The sequence below is a fragment of the Pygocentrus nattereri genome, chromosome 8 (genome assembly GCF_015220715.1).
Source record: "Pygocentrus nattereri isolate fPygNat1 chromosome 8, fPygNat1.pri, whole genome shotgun sequence".
Classification (NCBI taxonomy): domain Eukaryota; kingdom Metazoa; phylum Chordata; class Actinopteri; order Characiformes; family Serrasalmidae; genus Pygocentrus; species Pygocentrus nattereri.
In genome coordinates this window covers 40,547,191-40,570,302 of record NC_051218.1, presented here as the reverse complement: position 1 = coordinate 40,570,302, position 23,112 = coordinate 40,547,191, and the positions used below count along the sequence as shown (strand labels likewise).

Below are 23,112 nucleotides of genomic sequence, written 5' to 3'. Positions count from 1 at the left end.
GCCACAAACGGGAAGTTAATATCACCAACCATTCCCATTTTATTTGGGTGTATCCATATAAATGGCCCACCCTGTGTGTGTGTGTGTGTAAGGTTGTATGAATGCATCACATCTCAAACTTTAATTTATATCATCGAGAATCTAGTTTACCAATTCTAAATAGGAGCTTTATAACTTGCCTGTGCCACGTTGGGCCTCTTATTCGCTGCACCTCAGTTTTGATGGCTAACTCTTAAGCTAGCAAACTAGCTAGCTAAGCAAGATTGGGTAAAATTTCAGTCGTTAGTGAGAACTACTAAAAGTGAAAGTTAAAACTACTTTTCAAATCTAGACAAAAATGAACAGAAACTGCCTTGTGTTATCACTTACTTGCCATATATTAAGATGAAACTCAAGTGTGTTAGCTGCAACATCAGCTAAGCTAGCTAGTTAACTAGCTAATGGTCAAACCTGTGTTCTCAGCCAGGGGCTGGAAGCGATACGGTCATATTTTTCATAAATGCAGGGGGTTGATGAATGGTGTAAAACACGCCAGCACTGGACTTTGGAGCAGTGAAAATGAAATCTGTGGAGTGATGAATCACGCTTATTTGTCAGAGTCTGAGGGACGAGTCTGTTTGGCGAATGTCAATAGAACGGTACTTGTCTGACTGCATTACGGTGGCTGTAAAGTTTGGTGGAGGGGGGATTATGGCATTGGGTTGTTTTTCAGGGGTTGTCTAGAACCCTTAGTTTCAGTAAAAGGAACTCAATGCTTCAGCAGACCAAGACATTTTAGACAATTGTAGCCTCCAACTTTGTGGGAACAGTTTGGGGAAGAACCTTTTCTGTTCCAGCATGACTGAGCCCCAGTGCACAAAGCAAGGTCCATTAAGTCATGGCTGGGTGAATTTGGTGTGGAAGAACTTGAATGGCCAGCACAGAGCCTGGACCTCAACCCTATCGAACACCTTTGGAATGAACTAGGACAGAGACTGTGAGCCAGGCCGTCTCGTCCAACATCAGTGTCTCACCTCACAACTGCTCTTCTGATCGAATGGGCTACAATTCCCACAGACACATTCCAAAATCTTGTAGAAAACCTTTCCAGAAGAGTAGAAGCTGTTATAGCTGCAAAGGGGAACCAACTCAATATTAATGCCAGGGGATTTTGAATGGGATGTCATAAAAGCTCTTGTACGTGTAATTTGTAGTTATCCCAGTAGTTCTTTCCATACAGTGTATTACATTTAAGGACGAGCGGATTGATACTGGAGTATCGATAATTCTAATCCTGATGTTTCTTTTTGAGAACAGATACTCACACCAACATTTTAGAGTGTTTTCTTTAAGCAGTAAACTAAATATATATTTATAAATGAAAATGAACATGTAATTAAGGCTAAAAAGGTGACTATGTTTGGAAAATTACTAGAAAAAACACATAATAGGAACTACTTTTCCTTCCGTTCTCTCTCTGCGGTAATGTGATAAAAAAAAAAAAAAAAACACCAAATGGAACAGGAAGGTTAGTTTCAGTTTCCCAAAAGAAATTAGTTTTTTTACATTGTAAGTAGGCAAAATTGAAAAGAAATTCATTTGGCAACATGCCGTGCAAAGGGTTAATATTGAAGGCAGATACCCAAACATAATCTTTCCTTTTTTTTTGTCTGCAACCACTGGTTGTATCGCCCATCCCTAGCACTACTCACTTTCACCCATTCTAATTCAGGACATATCAAAAGTGAGACCCGTCCTTCAACTCAAATGAAACCATATACCAGAATGATATCGTAGAGTTGATCAGTCAGTGCAACTTACAGCCATCATCATGATTCAGTTAAGTTTTCCAAATGTTTGTAACTTTTATGAAATGGACTGTATTTCTACAGGCATGACCAGACACATGGCCAGTGTTTACTCAAATAAATTTTTATTAGTGACTAAACATTAACAACCCAACTACCCTAAGAATATACACATGCAGGAGCAGTATCTAAGTAGCCTTTCCACACTTACAATAAAATAGCACATTTGGAAGCAACTTGCTAATACAAAGGAAAAAAAATGGCGGTGTGCTTTAAAAAAATAGGGTCTGGGTGCTCATAGAATACCCATCAGTTACCTGCAGTTGCTCCTGTGAAATCTGAGAAACTGTGAGCTTTGAAATAGAAAATGTGTGCTTGAAGAGCAATACAAAAAAATAATTATTTTGCTGGAAATGATCACGAAATGATTATCTGAAGCACACTTTTAAAAAGGTAATCGAATGAATTAAGACTATGTAAGAGAACTATATCAATATCAAACCCATGTACGGCTTATCGTTAAGACCTAACACAAAATAGGAAGACAGCCTATGTAGGGAAATGGGAAGTAACCTAGAATGGTCTCCTGCCAAGTATGAAGACATACTGAGTCAGACCATATTAATGCACTGTGTATGATGTGATCTAACCTGAGATCCAGACAACACAGACTGCTTTGGTAAATGAATGCATTCATTTTAATCTCAAAAAACACCACTAAATTTGGCATGAAGTCACGAATAGTGCCACAAAAGACGATGACCATGTTTTGTATGGTAACATACAGAATCCCTTACAAAGCAACCTTAAGACTTATCGGTCACGATGCAATCCTGCTACACTTGACCTAACAAGTTTGACTTTGGTCATGATCGTGAGATGCTGCTTTCCTAGATACATGTACGGCATATGATGATGATGATAATGATGGTACCAGTCACTGATAGAGCTAACACAGCATGTAATGTAAAACGTAGGCTAATATCAAACCCTTCACTACAGCTACCTACAGATTGTGATGTCTTTCTACACCTAGTTACATCAACCAAGAATTAGTGAGAAGTATTGCAAATTATGCTACTGTACTTTCTAACAGGTAACTGCATTGACAATGAACTCATTTGTCAAAATGTGCCAGTATCAAGTAATTTTAAGTGGTAACAGATTTCACAGGTGCTTACGCAAGGCATTGGAAATGTATCCCTATTAATGACCCCATCAGAATCTGCCTAAAAAGAGGGGTGCCCTTGATCAAACCAACGAGTAGTCAGGTTTTTAAATACACTAAAAAGGCAGAAGCTCTCAGATGTAATATGATATTGAGCCATGTCCTTCTGTCCTTGTCACACCATTGTAAAGAACCAAGTAAAGGAAATGCCAAAATATCGACCTTTTCAAATGACATTGTCTTCCCTATTCTTCACCATTCAGTTGCGCTGTAAAACCTCCAAATTGATTCTAAACCTTTCGCTCGGTGAAGGTTTGGCAGGCCAGTAGAGGGCATGTCGACAACTGAATTCAGTCTTGTGGAGTACGGGCTGGGGAACTGAGGCCCTTGGACTAGAGGAGTCACGCTGGGATTTGGTCCAGCCCAGGGCAGTGTCATAAAGAACCAAGAACTACCCCCTAGAGGTCTCATCACATGATGTAGACCTTCTCAGCCTGGGAGAAGTTGAAGACTTCTTTGGTTCTGGGGCACACCACCTTGTCATCTTGGCGAATAGACAAGAGAGACTACAGAGAGAAGGAAAACAAAACAGGTCAATGGGCTGCGCTTTTTAAGAGCACTCATAAAACAAGAGAAGAAAAGAGAAACAGATGCTCATCCAACAGTTCTCTACTCACATTGTAGCCATAAACGTAGCCATTAGGCAGCATCATGGGTGGGTTGTTCTCGTTCATGACCTCACCGGAGATTTTACACACCAGACGAGAGTTCGCACAGTGTGCCATGGGGAGTGGCTGAGCCAGCTTGTTCAGGGACTTGCTGCATACAGGGCAATCTGGGTTTTTGGAGGTTCCATCCTCTTTGTAACACTGCCTGTGAACTGGGAGTTAAGAGCAACAACTAACACTGATTTTAATGTACAAAAGGAACCATGCGCAGCAGCAGCACTAACGAGAGCTCCACCGCAATCACATTGTTGCTCTGAATGACTCATTTCAAGACAATTGTTACTGTATAGAGAATAATAGGTGCAAAAACTTTCATTCCGCAATGCATCTTTTGCAATACAGCCCCAAGCGACTGCATTGACTGTGAAAAGAATTTATAAACTTACTCATGTACTGAATCCTTTGCATCACTCAAAAATACATTTTAACTACTACAAACTGTAATTTATCAACAAAAACCTGTTTCAACAAATGTGTTATTCAAAACAATAAAAAGAATATTCTACCCTGGGTAGTGTGTGGCTTTAGGAATGTCCAAAGGCAAACATTTAAACCAAACCAATACTACATATTTTTGTCAGAAGTTGACAAGCCAATGTTGCATATGTGACTGCTCTGTAGTGTAGTCAGTTAGTAATAACATAATGCCGATACACATACGATTAGCTGCTTAGCTGAAAGCGGCTCAACTGCACAACATGGACAGTTGTTTCATACAACTCACTGTACTTCCACATTATCTGCCTGTCACTCTGTTTTTGCTTATAAGGTATGACAGAGAGGCAATGTGAAGAATTAAGGAGGAGATGCTGCAGTGAGCTCTTTACTGGGGAATACACACAGTACACTAGCTGTTCTGAATGCAAAGTCACAAAGCAACTTCACTGTCACAATGTCCTCTCCTTATACTGAGAGCAGCAAAAAAGGTGTTGCTGCAATATAACTTCAGTGATGCACTGGGAAAATTTGATGGGAAGAAAAAAAAGAAAAGAAAAAAAAAAAAAAAGATATTCACCCACTGGCCACTTTATTAAGTACACCTGTTCAGTAGCTAATCAGCCAACCGCATGGCAGCAACTCAATGCATTTAGGCATGTAGAGGTGGTCAAGACAACTTGCTGAAGTGCAGACCGAGCATCAGAACGGGGAAGAAAGGGGATTTAAGTGACTTTGAGCGTGGCGTGGTTGTTGGTGCCAGACGGGCTGGTCTGAGTATTTCAGAAACTGCTGATCTACTGGGATTTTCACACACAACCATCTCTAGGGTTCACAGAGAACGGTCTGAAAAAGAGGACATATCCAGTGAGCAGCAGTTGTGTGGACAAAATTGATGTGAGAGATCAGAGGAGAATGGGCAGACTGGTTTGAGATGATAGAAAGGCAACAGTAACTCAAATAAACAACCAAAATCTCTGAGGAATGATTCCAACACCTTGTTGAAAGTCTGCCATGAAGAATTAAGGCAGTTGTGAAGGCAAAAGGGGTTCCAACCTTTTACTAGCAATGTACCTAATAAAGTGGCCAGCGAGTGTAGCTTCTACTTTTTATTTTATTTTTTTTTTAAATAAACAACCACCCTATGAACCCCTAGAATTATTTTGCAGCTCCTACATTCAATCCCCAGAGCTGACAGTATGTGACCGAGACGTTCTTGAGCAAGGCACTTAACCCCAACTGCTCCTCGGGGACAACGGATAGGGCTGCCCACCCCTCCAGGCAAGTGTGCTCACTGCCCCCTAGTGTCTGTGTGCTCACTAGTGTGTATGTTTTACTTCACGGATGGGTTAAATGCGGAGGTGAAACTTCCCCGTTGACTAATAAGGGTCACTTAATCTTAAAAGGACCACTGGCTTTGTCTCATTGTGCAGACATAGCAGATGTTACCTTTAAAAATAATCTGGCTACATCACTTTAATCAGCCAATATTAAAGCCAATTTTGTCCATGCTATCTCTGGCTTGTGTGCACATCAGTTAATTAGCACTGTTTCTGCCTAAGAAACATGAGAGGAATTTTTTTTAGTCCATTAACTTATCAATATTTACTGAACAGAATTTTTAAAGGTGCTTTAACTGCTGAATGAAATCACCAAACGCTGTTCAACTTACTGAATCTAATAGAATCATTCTTCATTTACAAAAATCACTTTGAATCAAGTCGAGAACCTGTGAATCAAAAATGATTTGCTATCAGCTCAAGATTCACACCCCTAATATTTACTCATGACAAATAATGTCCTGTACACACATGAAACAGTAATGAAGGTTATTAAGACTGGAAGGATACGGTGTTTTGATGGCAGACAGTCCTGCTTGTAGAGTGATGGTGAACACAGAGTTGTTCCCCAGCTGGTGTAATCTGTAGTTGTCGTATCTGAACTGCTGGATTAGCATTTTCCAGCGACCTGGATCCAGAAGGTCCTACGAGACACAACAAGCTTAATCAAAATGGATCACTTTTTCCTCCATACCTAAAACCATTTATATCTTTTGACAGCTAAACCATAGCTCAATACATCAGCCTGTTAAGAGAAAAGGACAGAAACCTTACCTTGTATGGGGAAATGTGAGTGTCAGAAGGGAAGGCCAGCATGCCCATCACCTGTCGTACCTCATCAAGCTGCCCACCTTCCGCTTGGCTAAAGTGCTTCCGCGCATGTCTAGGGCAAACAGAGGTTATTTTATCTCAGATCGCCTCTTTTCAGTCATTTGACAACAAACAGTATCTGGATACAATTAGAACATAGATATTAATGCTCCAGTGGACGATTACTTCTTGCAAAAGGACATGGGTTCATTTGTGATAAAAACGCAGTTTTTAGACCACATGATTACAGAGCCATTTGTATTCTCATTGTTGCTGTACCGTACTGCATCCATGCGTTTGTTCTGTCGAATGAGCTCAATAAATTCCTGGATCCTCAAACTGAATTCCAAACAGCTCTGAAAAGAGAAAATTGACACATTTTAGAACAATATGTTTCTTAAACTTCCTTTCAGTTTCAGACAGGCATAATATGGATTAAAATGAAGCCCAATAAATGTTTATTACACTAAAATGTAAATAACCACAATAGAACCAGGCAGTAAAAAAAGTGGGTATATAAATCATGAAGGAAACACATATTCCCTTAAAGGGCCCATATTGGACACATTTTATTTTTCCTTCCTTAAATCATGTTCATATGTTAATATTTCCACCTCTCTTTACCCTTGAATATTAAACAAGCAGTTGTTGTCACTGTGCCTTTAACTGTGCTATATGTAAAGGAGTGCTGTCCTGAAAATGTGCTCCGCTCAGAAAGCAGTCTGGGCTGAAACACTCATAACTTCGGCATTAAATGTTCTGGGCTAAACTGTATGCTGATTAAATGAACCTGTAAATATGTTGGTCACAAAAATAGGAGAGAGGACCATTTCGATTTTCACTTCCATTTTTAAAAAGTTTTCCATGATAGGGGCCTTTTAATTCTAAATTAAGGCTCACTAAGCCAGCCTTACCTTCATTTTCCGCAGACGAGACTTGTTGTCATGGCACCAGGCCAAACAGGTAGCTGTTTCTTGTCTCTCTAGCGATTCTTCCACTTCTTTTGCAGTGAGGAACATCTCAATGTTCACCAAATCCTGGTAGAATAATGCATAAACAATGTTAAGATAAATGCAGTAGCAATGTTAAGATAAAAATAATGGCAACTTTTTATTACCCTTAAAGGCACCAATTATTCATTCTCTGCCCTTATTCTTCATCCATTCCCCTTTTACAGATACCAGCAGAGCATAGAGCAGACCCACCTCAATCCCACTTTGCCTGGCGAGCTTGACTGCGGTGTTGTAGTAGCCGCAGCGCAGCAAATGTTCCACCATCATACGGTCCATGCGTTTCCTCTTCCACACACTGACATTGGCTGGCTGGTCACTGCTGTGCTCCTTCAGATGTTCAATGCGCCGCTTACAGAGCTTAGCGCTCTCATCCTCTGCCTGGATGGACTCTGCCGCCTTCAAAAGATCAAAATCTTTTAGAACTCCTCCCTAGTCAACAGTGCATGAGATGGAAAAGATGACAAGTCTTCTTGGTTACGAAGATAAAAGTGTGTGACTGCTTTTAAAAGCTTTGTTGGCTGCTAACAATTTGTTTAACCTGTCAGGGAATATTCCATAGTAATGAATTGCTCCCATAGCATCCTACCTTCCGTTTAAGTGCGCTTAGCTTTTCAACCACACCATCCAGAAGGGAGACCACAGAATCCACCACAGGGAAGGAGCTGCTGAGGGTTTTCTCCAACTCGGCAACCACCATGGTCACGTGACTGGTCTCACGGTCGATGTTCTTCTGAGCCGCTCGGAAGCGCTTATTTAAGGTCTCATAAGGAACCTAAATTGTGCATAAACAATATTATCAAGGTACATGAGCAGCCATATCAGTCGACAATAAATTATTTTATGGTTAAAAAAAAGCAATGGAAGGTCACAGCACAATCATGTGTGCTGTTTAGTTGTTCTCAGAGAGGAATTTAATCTATCTCTGTAAATGTCTACATATTCTAAAGTGTAAACAGTGTCATTCAGAGCAGTTTGATGTGAAAGGATCTGTTCTAGAGAAACTTGCTAAGGCAGAACTGTTCACAGTAGTGGTGGTATAGTTTACTCCCTCTAAAAGTTCCCTCACAGAAAGCTATTACATTAAATAGTTACAAATACACTGCCTAATGCTCAAATTACTGATTTATGACAGTTCTGAGAGAGGTCTTTGGCTTAAAATGTACATGCAGATGTTCTGAGGCAAAATAATCCCCAAAGCTTTCTTTCCTCCCTGATTTAACACTCAGAAGACATGTGTAAGTTCACTGGTCATTGTGGAAACTAAATAAAACAACTATATTCCTATCTATCCATCTATCTATAAAAATCCTTATTCACTTATATTCACATATATACATATTTGTATTATGCTATGGTTACATGAAAAGAGGCTCTAGGACCATGTATTGACAGAATATTATGAATCAGAGGCTTTGGATTCTGACACACTAAGGCCTTGTTCATATCACTAGCCTAAATAGGATTTCTGGCACATCCAGACAGTATCCAGATTGGTTTTTGATAGCCTGGACAGCAAAACACCACATAAAATCCCATTTCTGATTCACATTTGCAGGTGGTTTGACATGTGAATCCATTCAGAATTGTTTAAACTCGTCTCAGTCTGGACGCTCTGGCTGCTCAAATCAGATTTTAAAGTATCCTTGCATCGCTCGCAACGCGACAAACAGGGACAATGTCAAATCCAGAGTGATGGTAGTGCTGGAATTCAAAAAGAGTGCCCAACATTAACGCTCATGGCATAGAATTTTTCAAGAGTCTGAAGGGCAAAATAATACACATGCATCTCACCTGCATCCACATTTAAAATCTGCATCACAAGTGTAGCCATGTAGTTACTGATGGCCATGTCGTTAACACAGCAACCCATGCAGATAGACTAGTGATGTCTGGAAACACAAATCCCACCTGATCACTTGCAAATGACCGTGTGGAGAGATCTGATTTGAGGCACAAATCCTATTTGCCAGGAATGTAAACATGGCCTATGTTCTGAGGCTTTTATGGCACAAATAAGCTTTTTTTAAATTATTTTTTAAAACACAGGAAAAACCCTACTGTAGCTAATGTTAACAGTTTGCTATACAGAAACCTAGAATAGAAGGTAAGACTATAGAAATCAAATTTGATATTACTGTTATACACAATAAGATCTATGACACTGTAGTACACACGGTGACACACTGCAGGTTTTACAACGTCTCTGCTACAAAAAACAGCTAGCCTAACCTTTAACAATAATGCATAAAAATTGGTCAGCCTACATTTTTGCTCGATCCCTATGTATTGTGAGTTTGGCTGGAGCAAAAACGAACGTCTGGGTGGCCCTGAGAGCTGGTTTGAGAACCACTGAGCTAGAGAGGATTATTTACAGCTTTAAACAGCTTATATGTGAATATAATTGTCAGGCAATCTACATTAAGCACTCTTCTCTCTTTAAAGTGTTATATGCATTAAAACCACTGCATCAAGACACAATTACAGCAAGTCATTCAAGTATGTTAGCTAACCTTAAACATTAGTTAACTAACAGACGATTTTAACAACCTAAATATACAGCTCATTCCTATGGAGCTGTTTTACGCAACTATACACTGTTACCTGAAGCCTAATGGAACTGCTTTATCTAACATTTTCAAGTTTGGCCAAACAAAGTAATACAGATCAGGACTTAGCGTAATATACTAAGGCTTCTATTTCTTGATACAGACATTTTCAGCTCAGCCCAACATGCACATTGAAAATAAAGGCTTTGCCCTCCATATAAACGTAATTATTGGTTCTAAGGCTGTAGTTTAAATTTAGGCCTGCACTTTATGCACTGCTACAGTAAATTTAACCAAGAAAGCTGATTTTCTGTCATTCAGAGTAGCAATGAGTCAAAATACTGTCCAGTAAACCTGGACAATAAGTCCACATCCACCACACCTACACAGTTGTGATGCAAAGGCTAGGCTAACCCTATCAGTCAGTTGGTTAGGTAATGCTGTCAGCAGCATCAGTATTATCATCAATATAGCCAACGAGGCTACAAGAAACCGCACATCTTTAACAAGGCACACAAAAAATCTTTGGCTTCTTGCTCTTGAACCCACATCATTTATATTCTGTACGCGCGCTCTGTGCCGGTACTAGAAAAGGACAGCGAAACAAATGTTCCCTAATTTAGCCCAGATAACACACAAAACCCAGCAGCTCATCAGATACGGCGGAGAAGCATCCCGATCGGTGTTATCCTCAAGACTACACGCTTGATTCTTCCAGTATGAAAGAAAAATATCTGTGACGCAGAGAACAAAGGTGGCATGCCAGCCATCAAACGTTAGGCTCCCATCACGCCCAGACACGGAGAGGTTTACATGTGTGCCTTCATCCCGTCCGATCTGAGCACTTTCTGCTATTCGGAGAAAGACTGCTAACTATTCAACCCGATGTCCTTAACACACATACCCCCGTCCGTCTGAGCTGTGGCTCCCTGGCATGTGCATTCCTCCAGCATGGGTGACCAGGAGCTGCCAGCTCCTCTGGCTACAACACAGCCTGGCTGGCTGGCTGACTTGGTGACTAACGCCAGCCAGAGGTCACTTACTACCCTGTTGTGTAGACGATGACAGTTACGAACACCTGGGGACTTTCTTTAAATAAAATCGCCCGTGTACTTAACCACTACGCGGCTTTCGTTAAGTCTACATGACAACCTGGCGTTTGTTTGAACAGGGACAATCTGCTAAGCTAACTGCTCGCATCTCAGGTTACGTCATGTTAGCCAAGTAGCCAGCTACGTTAACGCTAGCCAAATGGCTACTTACTTGACAGCAGGAGCGACCACAAAGCGAGCGAGACGTTGGTTTATTCCAGCAGCTAGATAATTACCAACGAATTCAGCTTGTTGTTCGAATTTTCCCGTTCCACCTTAAATGGGGCACCACTTAACGTACACATTCTGGCCCCAGGCACCAGAATGCAACGTTAACTGCTGCGCTAGTTAAGGTGGAACGGGGAAATTCGAACGAGAGGCTGGCGAATAGGCAGCCAAGTTCAGCCTCGTGATTTTATTATGCATTTCAGCAGCTGAACTAGCGACTCGTTTGCGTATTTCGGTTGACAAACTATCCGCGTTGTGTATTCCAGCACATGTCCTTGCTAACTAGCTAGCTATATCGGCATCTAGCTATAATGCGGACAATTAATATCCATCCGCTTCGCCACGCCGAACGTCGTGTTGTTATTTAGCCAGATTGACATGAATTCATCCGAATATACTGGAATTTACTCCACTTGGACGTTCACTAATTTGAGTTAACGTTAGCTAGGATAGCCGCTTACTTCAGTTTATTTCAGTGGGCGCTGAGGCCCGTTCGCCCGCAGCAGGGTCGTGTCTAATGGCAGTCAGTAACGTTATTTGTGGCTCAGCCTCTGAAGACCCGCTTACTGAACAAAACCAGCCGCAGTACAGCAGCGCTACTGTTAAAGCCGTACCAGCACAACCGCTAGCGTGATGACTCCTTGCGGCTACTTCTCGAGAGACAGACAGACCCGTCTAGCTTTTCGCCTTACAGTGTCAAAAGCCTTCGACATCCATTCGCCTAGGTTTCTCTCCGTCTCTCTTCCCTTTCTCCCCCTCTCTGACTTGTTTTGCTAACTTGTTTTAGCATCCGCTAGCTCGCAGACTTCTCGACTGGCTCTCGCTGCGCTGACATCTCCGTTCCCTCGACAGATCACCGCGACGCTGGCCTGGATCAGCCAGGCCGACCCCCGCGCTCCAGCCCGTGGGCTCTAAAGAGGCGAAAAAGCGTCCACAGACCTTGAGAGTCGGATATTCCTGCACCTTCAGAGCCATGGAGAGTTGAGCAGCTGTTTCTTGCACCGCCATCTTCGTTTGGGGAGAGCAGTCTGCGCTCTTGCTCAGCGGCTGCCCTCACGGTAGTCTTAACCGCGGCCCGTTTCGTTACTGACCCCTATTGACTCACAGCGCGGCCGTGGCTTCAGACTGACGTGTGATGAAGTGGCCCCTCTATTTAAGAAGTAGGTGAGAAGCCTAAACGCCATACTTCTGTGAATTAATGACTCAAGTGGAAGTAAAAATCCTCCCCACCCCTAAAAAAGTTTTGAGTGGAAGGGCAAGAGCAGCAGGTAAACCTAGCAGTAACTTATGGAACGGCAGCAGGGCATCCAGCTTCTGTCAGCAGGTCATCTTTTTGGTCTAAAATGTGAAGGAAATACAAAGAAAAATAAAAAATGTGACTGAAAATAAAGCCTCCACGAGTGTGTTTTAGCATCATGTTTACTTCTCATCATGTTTACTTCGTTTTGTTTGTACACAACAACATAAGCGTGGTAGGTGTGGGCCCCTCCAAGTCCCTCAAGTGTTCCAAAATTCGGAATAATTCAGTCCTGGAGATGTTAACAAAGTCATTCAGAGTGGTTTGACGCAAAGTGTTCGATTGCAGAGAACTTTACAGGCTTACAGTGTTTACAACACAAATACAGCCATTTGATTTATTATCCAAAAGCACCAGCGAGTGTTTTCTGAGTTTTATATGATGCTAAAATAGTCATAAAAATGAAAATAATAAGTTTTCTTTGGGAATTATGCATTAAAACACCCTGTATATACCTGTACACCATGGCTGGATTAAAATAAACAGATTCAAATACATGTTAAGACGAAAAATGATCACAAACTATCATAAAACAATGTTTCAGACATCTGGACAATAGCTTTCAGAGGCATTGAAGTCTGTTTACTATCACCACCATTGTGAACAATTCTGACCCAGCAAGTTTCCCCAGAATGAAGCATTTCACACACATTGTTTACATCTCAGTCATTTCATTCTGAAGACTCTTTGTAAAATCTGTGAAGTTTCCCTTTAAGAAACAACGGTAACTGAGTAAATATCAATATTTCGTTGCTGATTCCTTTTTTGTGTTTAGGTTCATTACGTCACACATTTGACTTTTGAGGTTTATCACTTATTTGAGATGAATGGCACATTAAGAGGAGAAAAGCGCACAAAAGGCCTAGGTACTCATGCTAATGCTGAATATTGCCTATTGCTGAATATTGCTTAACAGGTGTTAGACCTGAAAGCTTTTTAACACATACCTCAGTGGGTGGTCCACCTTGGGCCAGTACAGTTATAACATTCTATGTCTTGGTACGTTAGTACTGTAGCAGTACTTGCTATATTACAGCTAAATTCATTCTGTATTCTATTAAATTAACTAGTACACTCTGGTGAGGATACCAGAGTAGGTTTAGTACAGTTCTACATACTTGGAGTAGGTAGTACATTGTAATAATAAGAACCCTGGGTGGTATAAATCCATCAGTGTGCATTATGGAAAGGAGCAAAAGGGTGCACAACTGTGTTCACTGACGGAATTTATATGTAACTGATGATCACTGACACTCCCTCCACAGTTGCTTTCACGACTGTTATGACTGAGAGGGGTGTATGTCTGCATTGGGGTGGGGCATTTCTGGTCCTGGAGGGTCAGAGACAGGCACAGTTGTGTGATTTTCCAGCTCTTAATACACCAACTAGACTAACTGATGACTTCACTTTGAACTGAAAATCACCAAACTGTGCAGAACTGTGTAGAAACATGGAAAAAAGCTGAAAAGGGGAGCACATATACATCTGAAAGGCTCATATCAGGCTATAGCTTATCAGTTTGCTTAGCAGGGAAATCCACATCGCTGCCCTGAATATAATTTAAAAGGCTACCCAGCAGGGCAAAACAGGATCTCAGAACTGAGGGGGGCACAGCATTCCAACTGAGGGGGCATCTGGGAATATGGGTCCTGCCAGGTGTACTGTCTGTACTCCAAGGACAGACAGTACACTGTCCTCCAAGGGTGCGATTTGAATTCTGGTGTACTTGGCTGGAAAGCAGGTTCGGAGCACTCTAGCAACAGTGGCCAGTGTTATACACACTAAGCTTAGACCACAAGTAGCCCACGCATATTGGCACGCAGCCTGCACATAAAGGGCTTCACTGTAAAACACTGAGTTTGTAAAATGGGTGTGTCCTCATATTTCTGCCAGATCAGGAACATTTCAGGTCTTCAAATGAGGATTTGTCTCTCTTTGGCTGATTTGCTCAAAGGCTTCCAGATCCCTGGAACACGGATCATAACTAAAGTCATAGTGTTTTATTAAATTATTGAAACATATTTGCATTACGGCCATTTTTACAGATGGCTTTACGTCAGTCTCGCTCTTTTTCAGGAAGGACGAAGGAAAAATCTTTCTAAACAACCTAAGCCAATGATCTTAGAGGAGAAACTCACTATCAAAATTTCTGCATAATTAAATCATTAACATGTAAGCCATTCAGAGTGGTTGTGATTTGAAATGCTCCATCATAGAGAAACGTACTGAGTCAGAATTGTTCGCAGTGGTGGTGATAGGAACCAGACGTCTGAAGAGTTGAATGCCTCTGAAAGCTATAGTACAGAAAAATATTACACAAAGTGATACAGAGTTTTGTGATTTAATTTTAGCCTAAAATGTATTCAAATCATTTAGTTTTAATCTGTTCATGATAAAGGGCATTCTAAAGCTAAATAATCACTAAAGTAAACATTTTTGTTTTCAGATTTATACATAAAATTTAGACATAAAAACTCAGAAGACATGTTAAGCTTCACTGCTGATTTTGGATGGTAAATAAAATGGCCATATTTGTGTTGTACACATCTGGATCCCTGGTTCCTATCACCACCACTGTGAAGAAATCAGAGTCTGTATGCTTCTTTACTGCAAACCATTTCACATCAAACCACTGTGAATGACTCTGTTTACATCTCAAATTATTCTGAAATTTTGAAAATTTGGTGAAATTCACCAACATCTGGGGGCTCAAGGCAACATCCTACTCTGAGGCACCCAGATCCACCACACTCATATTATTGCGTACACAAAAATAGGTTGATAAACAAATGAATACTAAATTCATTTTGAGCAGGAAAGAAGTAAATCATGCTAAACACATACCTGTGGAGACTGCATTCAGTTACATTTGATTTATTTTCATCAGAGGTGAACAAAGTACACAAATCATGTACTTGAGTTAAAGTAGATACCCAAGGTAAAATATTACTCCAGTAAAAGTAGAAGTTCCTCCCTTTAGACCTCCACTTTAGTAAAAGTACAAAAGTATTTGCCTTCAAATGTACTTAAGTATCAAAAGTAAAAGTACTAAAAGAGTAATTATGGCTCTGATGTCCTGTTATCATTTTTATAACAAGACTGGCTTCATTCACTCATTTCAGGTGAAAGTCCTCCAGCGGCTCTCTTGGTAAACCAGTCTTTTAATAGAACGTCATTAATTAGTGACGCTGACGTCTATTAAAATGATCATAAGCACAAAACACTGAAGGTAAACAGTTTCCATCAGGGAGAACCGAGTGGCTCTGAAATCACTTTTTACACACAAGCAAAGTTTCAGTTTAAGATTACTTTGTAACTTAGATACAAGTTGAATATAAACTTGCTTTAAACTCAGGATCACAAATAAATTTTCCTTTACTGAATTGATCCGTAGGTCCTGTTCATAAAAATAAACTAACCGAAACTAATTTACTGTAAAATGAAATGGTGTTTATATAAATTCAGAAAAAAGCCGCGTCAGTCTCGACTGCATATGTGGACATGTTTCTATATTGTGCTCTATTTACACAAAGTTAGGTTAGTTCATCATTTATGTTGAACAGACTCTCCCAAAATTTTACGCTGCTGCACTGACGTTGAACCGCGTGCTGCACTGGGTCGGTATGACCAACAGGTCAAAACCAGCTCTAAACAAAGTGACCGCTGGGCCCTGATTTGTGTTCTTGCCTTTTACTTCTTTCATTTTGACATGTTACGTGTTTATACACACAGAAACCAAAAGGAATGACAGATTTCTCAAAATGTAGTGGAGGAAAAAGTAAAATATTAGACTCTGAAATGTAGTGGAGTGAAAGTAAAAAGTGGGCCAATAATGGAAAAACATCAGTACAGATACACAAAAAACTACGTACGTACAGAAACGAATGACATTTACTGAGTTACTGTCCACCACTTTTCATTTAGTTACTAAAAGCATTTGTAAATATAAAATAATACATATACATAAACTCATATTATCTCTGCTGACAGAAGCTAGACTTCTACTGAAGCTGAAGACATTAAATTATGGAGATATTTTGAAAAACTGGTGGCGTTCCCCTTTAAACCCCCCCCTCCCCACTCCCCCCCCGTTCGCCCCTACCACCTCGTTCCCCACAGCGTGCTCAGATTTCGGTTTCCTGCTCTAAACCCTCCCCCAGTCCGTTCGAGCAATGAGCCACGATGCGATTGGCTCTTTTCCAAAGGCAACCCACGGTTGAGCTCTCTGATTGGGCCCTTTTTGTTTTTTCCCTCTGGCCCTCATGTTTTACCCAAATCCCAGGCACGCTGAGGGACTGCGCCTCCAAAGCGGGAGATGCAAGGTTTGTCATTGTTTTTCCCCCCTTTCCCCCTTTTCCCCCCTCCTGCTTCCATCCTGAGCTGCATGTGCTTGTCAGTGCCGGGCCTTCATGTGCACTGACCCACTGACACGCGGGGCTGAAGGCAACTTCTTCTTCGAAGTTTCCCGTTCCACCTTAAATGGTGCAGCAGTTCCGTTCTGGCACTTCAGGCTACAACAGAACCGAGCCGCTAGAATGGAGCCGCTGCGCCATTTAAGGTGGAACGGGAAAATTCAAATAAGAAGCTGCCTTAAGCTTTGTTTACGGACTGATACAGACTCTCTTTTTCTTTTTTCCCCCCAGAGGCAGGGAGAGGCAGTTAGGGACTGGTTTGGTGGGGCCGGCTTTCTAGCTGACACGCTGCGTTTGAGGGAAGTGGTAGTTGTAGGAAAAAAGAAACAGAGTGGCGGAATTGGAGGTGGGTGTGATGGACCAGACTTGTTTTTAGGGGTTACTTTACCAGCCCACTTCGCTCTGGCACCGTTGCTTACCATGGAACCTGAATGAGACACCCACCGTGTTACAACTGTAGTTTTGTGCCACTTTATTGGCACAAAATCCATCAGTGCCAGTCGTTATAAATCCATTCAGCCAAGTCAGATAAGTAAAGAGCATGGAATCGTTTATTTAATCAGCCTTTTGGTGTTTCATCTCCTCAGAAATCACAAGTCAGGAGATGCCACATCCTGGAGAGTGTGAAGATACAATCTCTAAAAAGTAATATTCATTGTTAAAACTACACCTCTACAGAAATATCAGTTGTGTCTCTAGCGTTTACAGATATATCACACTTAAAAACATGTTAGGGTCAAATAAGTTATTTGAACAGTTACACCTTCTTGAGCCTCAATTTCGTAATACTGCTTTTCAGTTTTTCAGTAAATGAATTATATAGAATTCCAAGTACCGCAGAAGAGCTCGTCCTCACAGTCGTGTGTAAAGGCTGAGGCTTTTTAAAGAAAAAACATTTTTTTGCCATTTTAACCACATTAATCTATGCACTATGACTATGAAACATGATATAAGTGGTATAAAAAAGCCTAATAAATATAAAATATATAAGTTGTGGTCCCCAGGAGTCATGTCATTTGTTACTGTGTAATAACAAATCTCTTATTTTGAGATAAGTCATACTGATGACATCACTTGGGTTCCTTTTAACTATTTTCTGAGGATCTATGAAAAAAGCACATGGTCCACAGTGCCTTTCAGAAATTCTCATTTAGCTCATGATTTCATATGAAGCTTTTAGTTGATGTCAGTCGTGTGACCGACTTTATTCTTGGGTAATTGTGAAAAAATAGAGTACAAATGGATTAAACTACATATTTTAGTGGATGTTCCATGATTCAGAGCATGTGGTTTGATGTTCTGTAGCAGCTGTTTTGTAAAATGCATTTTTCATTAAAAAATGTCTCTGGTGTTACTTTTCTAATGTGTAACACCAGTGACGGCTTTGGAGAGAGAGAAAGTGGACGTTTCTGTAGAATGACCCATCTGTGCTCGAGAGTTGAACCTTAAAGAGGAATTTCACTGACTTTACAACGTATCGATTGCGCTTACATGCACTCGATAATCCCATCAATGCGTTTACATGCTCCTGAGTAATCGGATAATGGGGACACTGCAGGTCGACATGAGTCAGACAGTAGTCAGATTTCTACTTTGCAGCCAGCCAATAAACTCACAGAAGAAGACGTGATGTAAAACGTCATGCTGGGTTTGTTTTTTAAACATCGCACAACTTTACCTGAAAATATGAACATGCATCCTCTGGAAGATGAAAAATATTTAAATCTTTTATTTCATGTTTGGTTTCAACGCCAACCCAAAAATATTATGCGTCTCAACCGCCTGTTCTCGCACATGCGCCGACTGAGGAATCCGAAAGAAATCAGAGTAAGAGTTCACATGCAGTGATTACTGAGCTATAATCCAAATCTCTTTATTGGATTTCTTAATCGGATTTCTAGATCGGAGAATGGTGTTTACATGACCGTTAGAATAATCGGATAACTGCAGGAATCTGATTATGATTGGATTATTGACTGCGTGTATACGCCCTCATTCAGAGTTGGAGATTAAATTCTAGATAGAACTGTTCACAGCGGCGGTGATGGGAACCAGGGGCCGAATTCACGAAAGCAGTCTTAGGAAACACTAGCGAAGGTTCTTGATACAAACATCAAGGAGTTCATAAGAATGTTTTTAAATGCAGTTCTCTCTATTTTCTTGAGGTATTCTTAATTATTTCTCAAAGTCTTCATTGTTTTCTACTTCTGCTATTTAGTTTAATCCACACAGAAAACAGGAAAATATACCAACCAAGCATGAAAATATGCTAAAATTTAAGAACTAGAAGTAAGGGTGTAGGAAATAGCCAACAGGAAAAAATATATGATATATATATATGATAATTGTTCACCTTGTTAACTCTTACAGTCAAAGACGAGTGTAAGGCGATCATAAGGTTAAGACGACATTCAAGGAAATAATATTTTAAAGAATGGTGGATGAGAACTTACTTTATTTTATTTTTTTAAGCAATAGTTTTAAAATAAGACTTTGGCTTAAACGTTTATGTATTCATGCCAGAGATGTATGGTGCAAGGCAAAATGATACCCACAATTTCACCATCAACAAAAAGAAAGCACCTGTAGGCTCGCTGGTTATTTTGGAACATGTCACTATTCTGGCACGGACAAAATGTGCTAGTAGTGTCAATTAAAAACATACCAAGTGGCTCCTGAGTGGCCGTGTAAGCGTTGGCCGTGTCATCAGGAGATCGCGAGTTCGATCCCTGGTGATGCTGCAGCCGTTCGTAGCTGGGAGTCCAAGACAGCACGATTGGCCTCGCTCTCTCTGGGTGGTTAGGATGGCCCCCCTTTTCCCCCCATAACTCAACGCAAAGCTAGTCAGCGCAGGTGTGTGTTAGCTGACGTAACTTGTTTGGGGGAGTACTTACTATCGGGTGGAATTGGAAATGATTAAATTGGGGAGAAAAATTGGTTACCACCCCCCCCCCCCAAAAAAACTACGAATATGGTTATTATTCATTTTGCATATTGTGCTGCAATAAATCCAATTCAGCAGGACTAATTATACTTTCTTTGTAATGCAACATGTAGTTGGGCTCTGAAAGCTGTAGTACAGAAAAATATTGTGGTGCATAGTTTTGTGATAAAATTGTGGCCTAAATGTACTTTAATAATGAAGTAAACATATTTTTTTCAGATTTATGGTTAGAAGACATGTGAAGGTTCACTGCTGATTTTGGATCGTAAATAAAATGCCCATATTTGTGTTACAGACATCAGGACCCCTGGTTCCTATTCTTTATTTTTTTTTTAAATTTCGTGAAAAACATTTGGGGATTCTAGGCGACATCCTACTTGGAGGGTCCCCCCATCCAGAACACTCATTATTGTGTATCAAGAAATAGGTAGACAAATGAATACTAAATTCATTTTGAACAGGAAAGACGTAAATCACAGTGCTTATTTAAATGCCACAACATGCTCATAAATGCATATTGTGTATTATGATAAGAAAAAAATGGTCATATAGTCCAACCTTACATAAAGCCATAGAGAATTTCCACATTTGATCATAAACTACTGGTGTTTTTGAAACTCGGCTTTCCTCTGTGAAAGCTCCTCTCTCATTTCATCTCACATCTTTGTCTGATCGAAAGCTGTAACCTTTCAGAAGCCGATATATTAAACTTGTAAATCAGGCCATCTTTGGAGACACAACGGAAAGGATGGCGCGCCTCCCCCGGAGAAATTCCACCGCAGGTCATGAAGATTTCCACACACAGCTCGGTTGCTGGATGTGTTAAGTCTAATCGCAGCTGTGCCGTTGCAGTATGATAAATGGAGCATTTCTCAGCTTGCACAAGGCAAAAAGGCACACGAGCCTAAACCTGAGTGATTTAGTATGATGGATAAATATTTCTTTCGAGAGCTGGTGAAGACCTCCTGCCCTGTTTTCTTCAATGCTTCTTTTTGTGGTTTCACATTCAGTCATCATTTTTGCTTATGTCTCTTGTTTACTTGGGGGACCCTGTCCAAAAGTCACGCTGAATCATAACGAAGATGAAATTTTAACCGATAATAAATAGCCATGTAAAATATGATTAATAATAAAATTGTCTTATTTTATTTATCATGATCTGCTAAACGGCCAAATTAGCTGTCGATACTTGGGAGCTGCCACCTCAAGCTCAGATAAACAAACATTATTCACAGCTGCCCTCTAAACATGTTATAGCACCAGGCACAAATTATAGTTGTGCTGTTTTTGTAAGACATGCAGTCAGGCCAATTGGACATGCTAAATTGCCCCTAGGTGTGAGTGCGTGAGTGACTGTCTGTGTCTGTCTGTTTGCCCTGCGATGGACTGGCGACCTGTCCAGGGTGTATCCTGCCTTCCGCCCGAAGACTGCTAGGATAGGCTCCAGCACCCCCCCGCCCCCCCCCCCCCCCCCCCCCCCGCGACCCTGACGGAGAAGCGGCTTAGAAAAAGGATGTTTTTGTAAGACCCCTGATGTGTCACAGTTAGGATTAGCCAGTTGTTTGTGTTTGTTTTTGTTTGTTAGTCAATTCACACTATCTATCTAACAACAGCTAAATGTTAAACACTGCAGCTAACTGAAAGAGAAGGGGGTTAGCTTTAGCCTAGTATTAGCTTAGCTAGCAAAATAACAGCTCTGTGTATTTCGATTCAGGCGACCTAACGTACCGATACGATTTAAGATGATAATGATTCAAACCTGAAGGAATGAAGACAGCAAGGTGAAATTAAACCTTTTCGGTGATGATGGATCTGTAGCCTGGTCGGCTATCTTAACATTAGCAGGCAGGCCACAGACACATCACTGTCGCACACAACACAGCCCAGGATTGGTTCCAGCCAAGTGCTGTTAAAACGGCACGCTTTGGAGGGTTTTTTAGAGCAAGAAGTCGAGTCACCATTGTGAAAGCTTATGTTCTGGTTTATGTTCTGTGGTGTTTGTAGCCACCGCTGAGCAGCTGTCTTGCTTAGTTTTTCTGAGGTTTTTCCTGGCTTTGATGTTTCTCCTCTATTGGTGAGCTCACACAACATGAGCCAGTGAGCTCCTGTAAAATTCCACACTTAGTTGTGGAAAAGAAATTGGATGTCATAATTCTGAAATTGTGTGTATGTATATATATATATATATATATATATATATATATATATATATGTGTGTGTGTGTGTGTGTGTGTGTGTGTGTGTGTGTGTGTGTGTGTGTGTCTGTATATATGTATCTATATATGTGTGTGTGTATGTATGTATGTGTGTATATATATATATATATATATATATATAAATCTACACACACACACTTGCAAAATTATGACATCCAATTTCTTTATAATATATACAATTTTTATATATATATATATATTTAATATAATATATAAAATATGGTTTTGAAAACAGGTGTGAAGTGTGAAAATAGTGTCATTAGCTTAATTGATTGCTGTTGAGGAATTATGTAATAATTGTGACAGATCTACATGTATATTATTATGTAACAGTAGGGGTTAAAATCATGACACATGCATCCCTGATATAACATGGGGGCTAATTTGGGTGGTAAATGCAACTGTTTTTAGAATACGCTCCAGTGTCTCTTTCTGCTGGGTTAATTTAAATGAAAATTGGCTTTACAATAGTAAAATAATGTAAAGGGAGGTAATATGGTATTTTATAGTTATCATATGCTTTTGTGAGCATATTATGGATATTGTCTGTGCTCAAAAAGCACTTATGAACTGCATCATTACAAAGGGAGCACAATCTGAAAAACAATGAAAATAATTTTAATGCTTGTTTTTAAATGTTGCACTACTACTGCACTTTATCTGTCGATAGACAGACAGACAGAAAGACAAATAGATGAAAAGAACTTTGATCCTGAAAGGAAATTGCAGGTTTACAATAGCAAGACATGTAATTCCACATAAACAGAAATAAAAATATGAGTAAGAAACACATAAATTAGGCAGAAATAGAAAAATAGAAGTAAATTAGAGTGAACTATGAGGGAGACGGAATAAAGTATATCTATTGCATATTTACATGGCAAATAATGTCGGTTATTGTGACATTTTTGTTTTTACACTAATTTTTGCTACACATTTTACACTATTAACATGGTATTGTGACATAATTGCATGCCTCTAGTATAATGACCACTATGTAATTTTAGTATTGTTTGATAACAGCACTCATTTTCACTGGGGCCCAAGTTTAGTAAGATGCTTTCAGTCAGAAATAAATTTCAGGATGTATTTATGGA

The 23,112-nt window shown here is 40.3% G+C and overlaps 2 protein-coding genes across 4 annotated transcripts in view; one reads left to right on the top strand and one right to left on the bottom strand.

Moving 5' to 3' along the window:
• Positions 1 to 1,890: 1,890 nt before the first annotated feature.
• Positions 1,891 to 12,232, bottom strand: maea (macrophage erythroblast attacher, E3 ubiquitin ligase). 3 transcript variants are annotated; one of them, XM_017692124.2, is made up of 9 exons: positions 12,086 to 12,232; positions 7,868 to 8,053; positions 7,474 to 7,677; positions 7,183 to 7,305; positions 6,548 to 6,624; positions 6,233 to 6,341; positions 5,969 to 6,102; positions 3,633 to 3,828; positions 1,891 to 3,521 (listed from the first exon to the last, which is right to left on the bottom strand). In XM_017692124.2, the coding sequence occupies exons 1-9, from the start codon at positions 12,152 to 12,154 to the stop codon at positions 3,426 to 3,428; spliced, it is 1,194 nt and encodes a 397-aa protein (XP_017547613.1). In that variant the 5' UTR covers positions 12,155 to 12,232; the 3' UTR covers positions 1,891 to 3,425. The 3 variants fall into 3 exon arrangements, with proteins under 3 accessions (XP_017547613.1, XP_017547616.1, XP_017547615.1); XM_017692127.2 differs by lacking the exon at positions 12,086 to 12,232 and adding an exon at positions 11,761 to 12,038; XM_017692126.2 differs by lacking the exon at positions 12,086 to 12,232 and adding an exon at positions 10,732 to 11,223.
• A 4,398-nt stretch (positions 12,233 to 16,630) lies between these two features.
• LOC108424227 (C-terminal binding protein 1) overlaps positions 16,631 to 23,112 on the top strand; it is a 38,031-nt gene continuing 31,549 nt past the window's right edge. Inside the window, exon 1 of the mRNA XM_017692123.2 lies at positions 16,631 to 16,765. Within this exon, the coding sequence (XP_017547612.1) occupies positions 16,759 to 16,765 (7 nt within the window). The 5' untranslated portion in view covers positions 16,631 to 16,758. The remainder of the gene's footprint in view (positions 16,766 to 23,112) is intronic.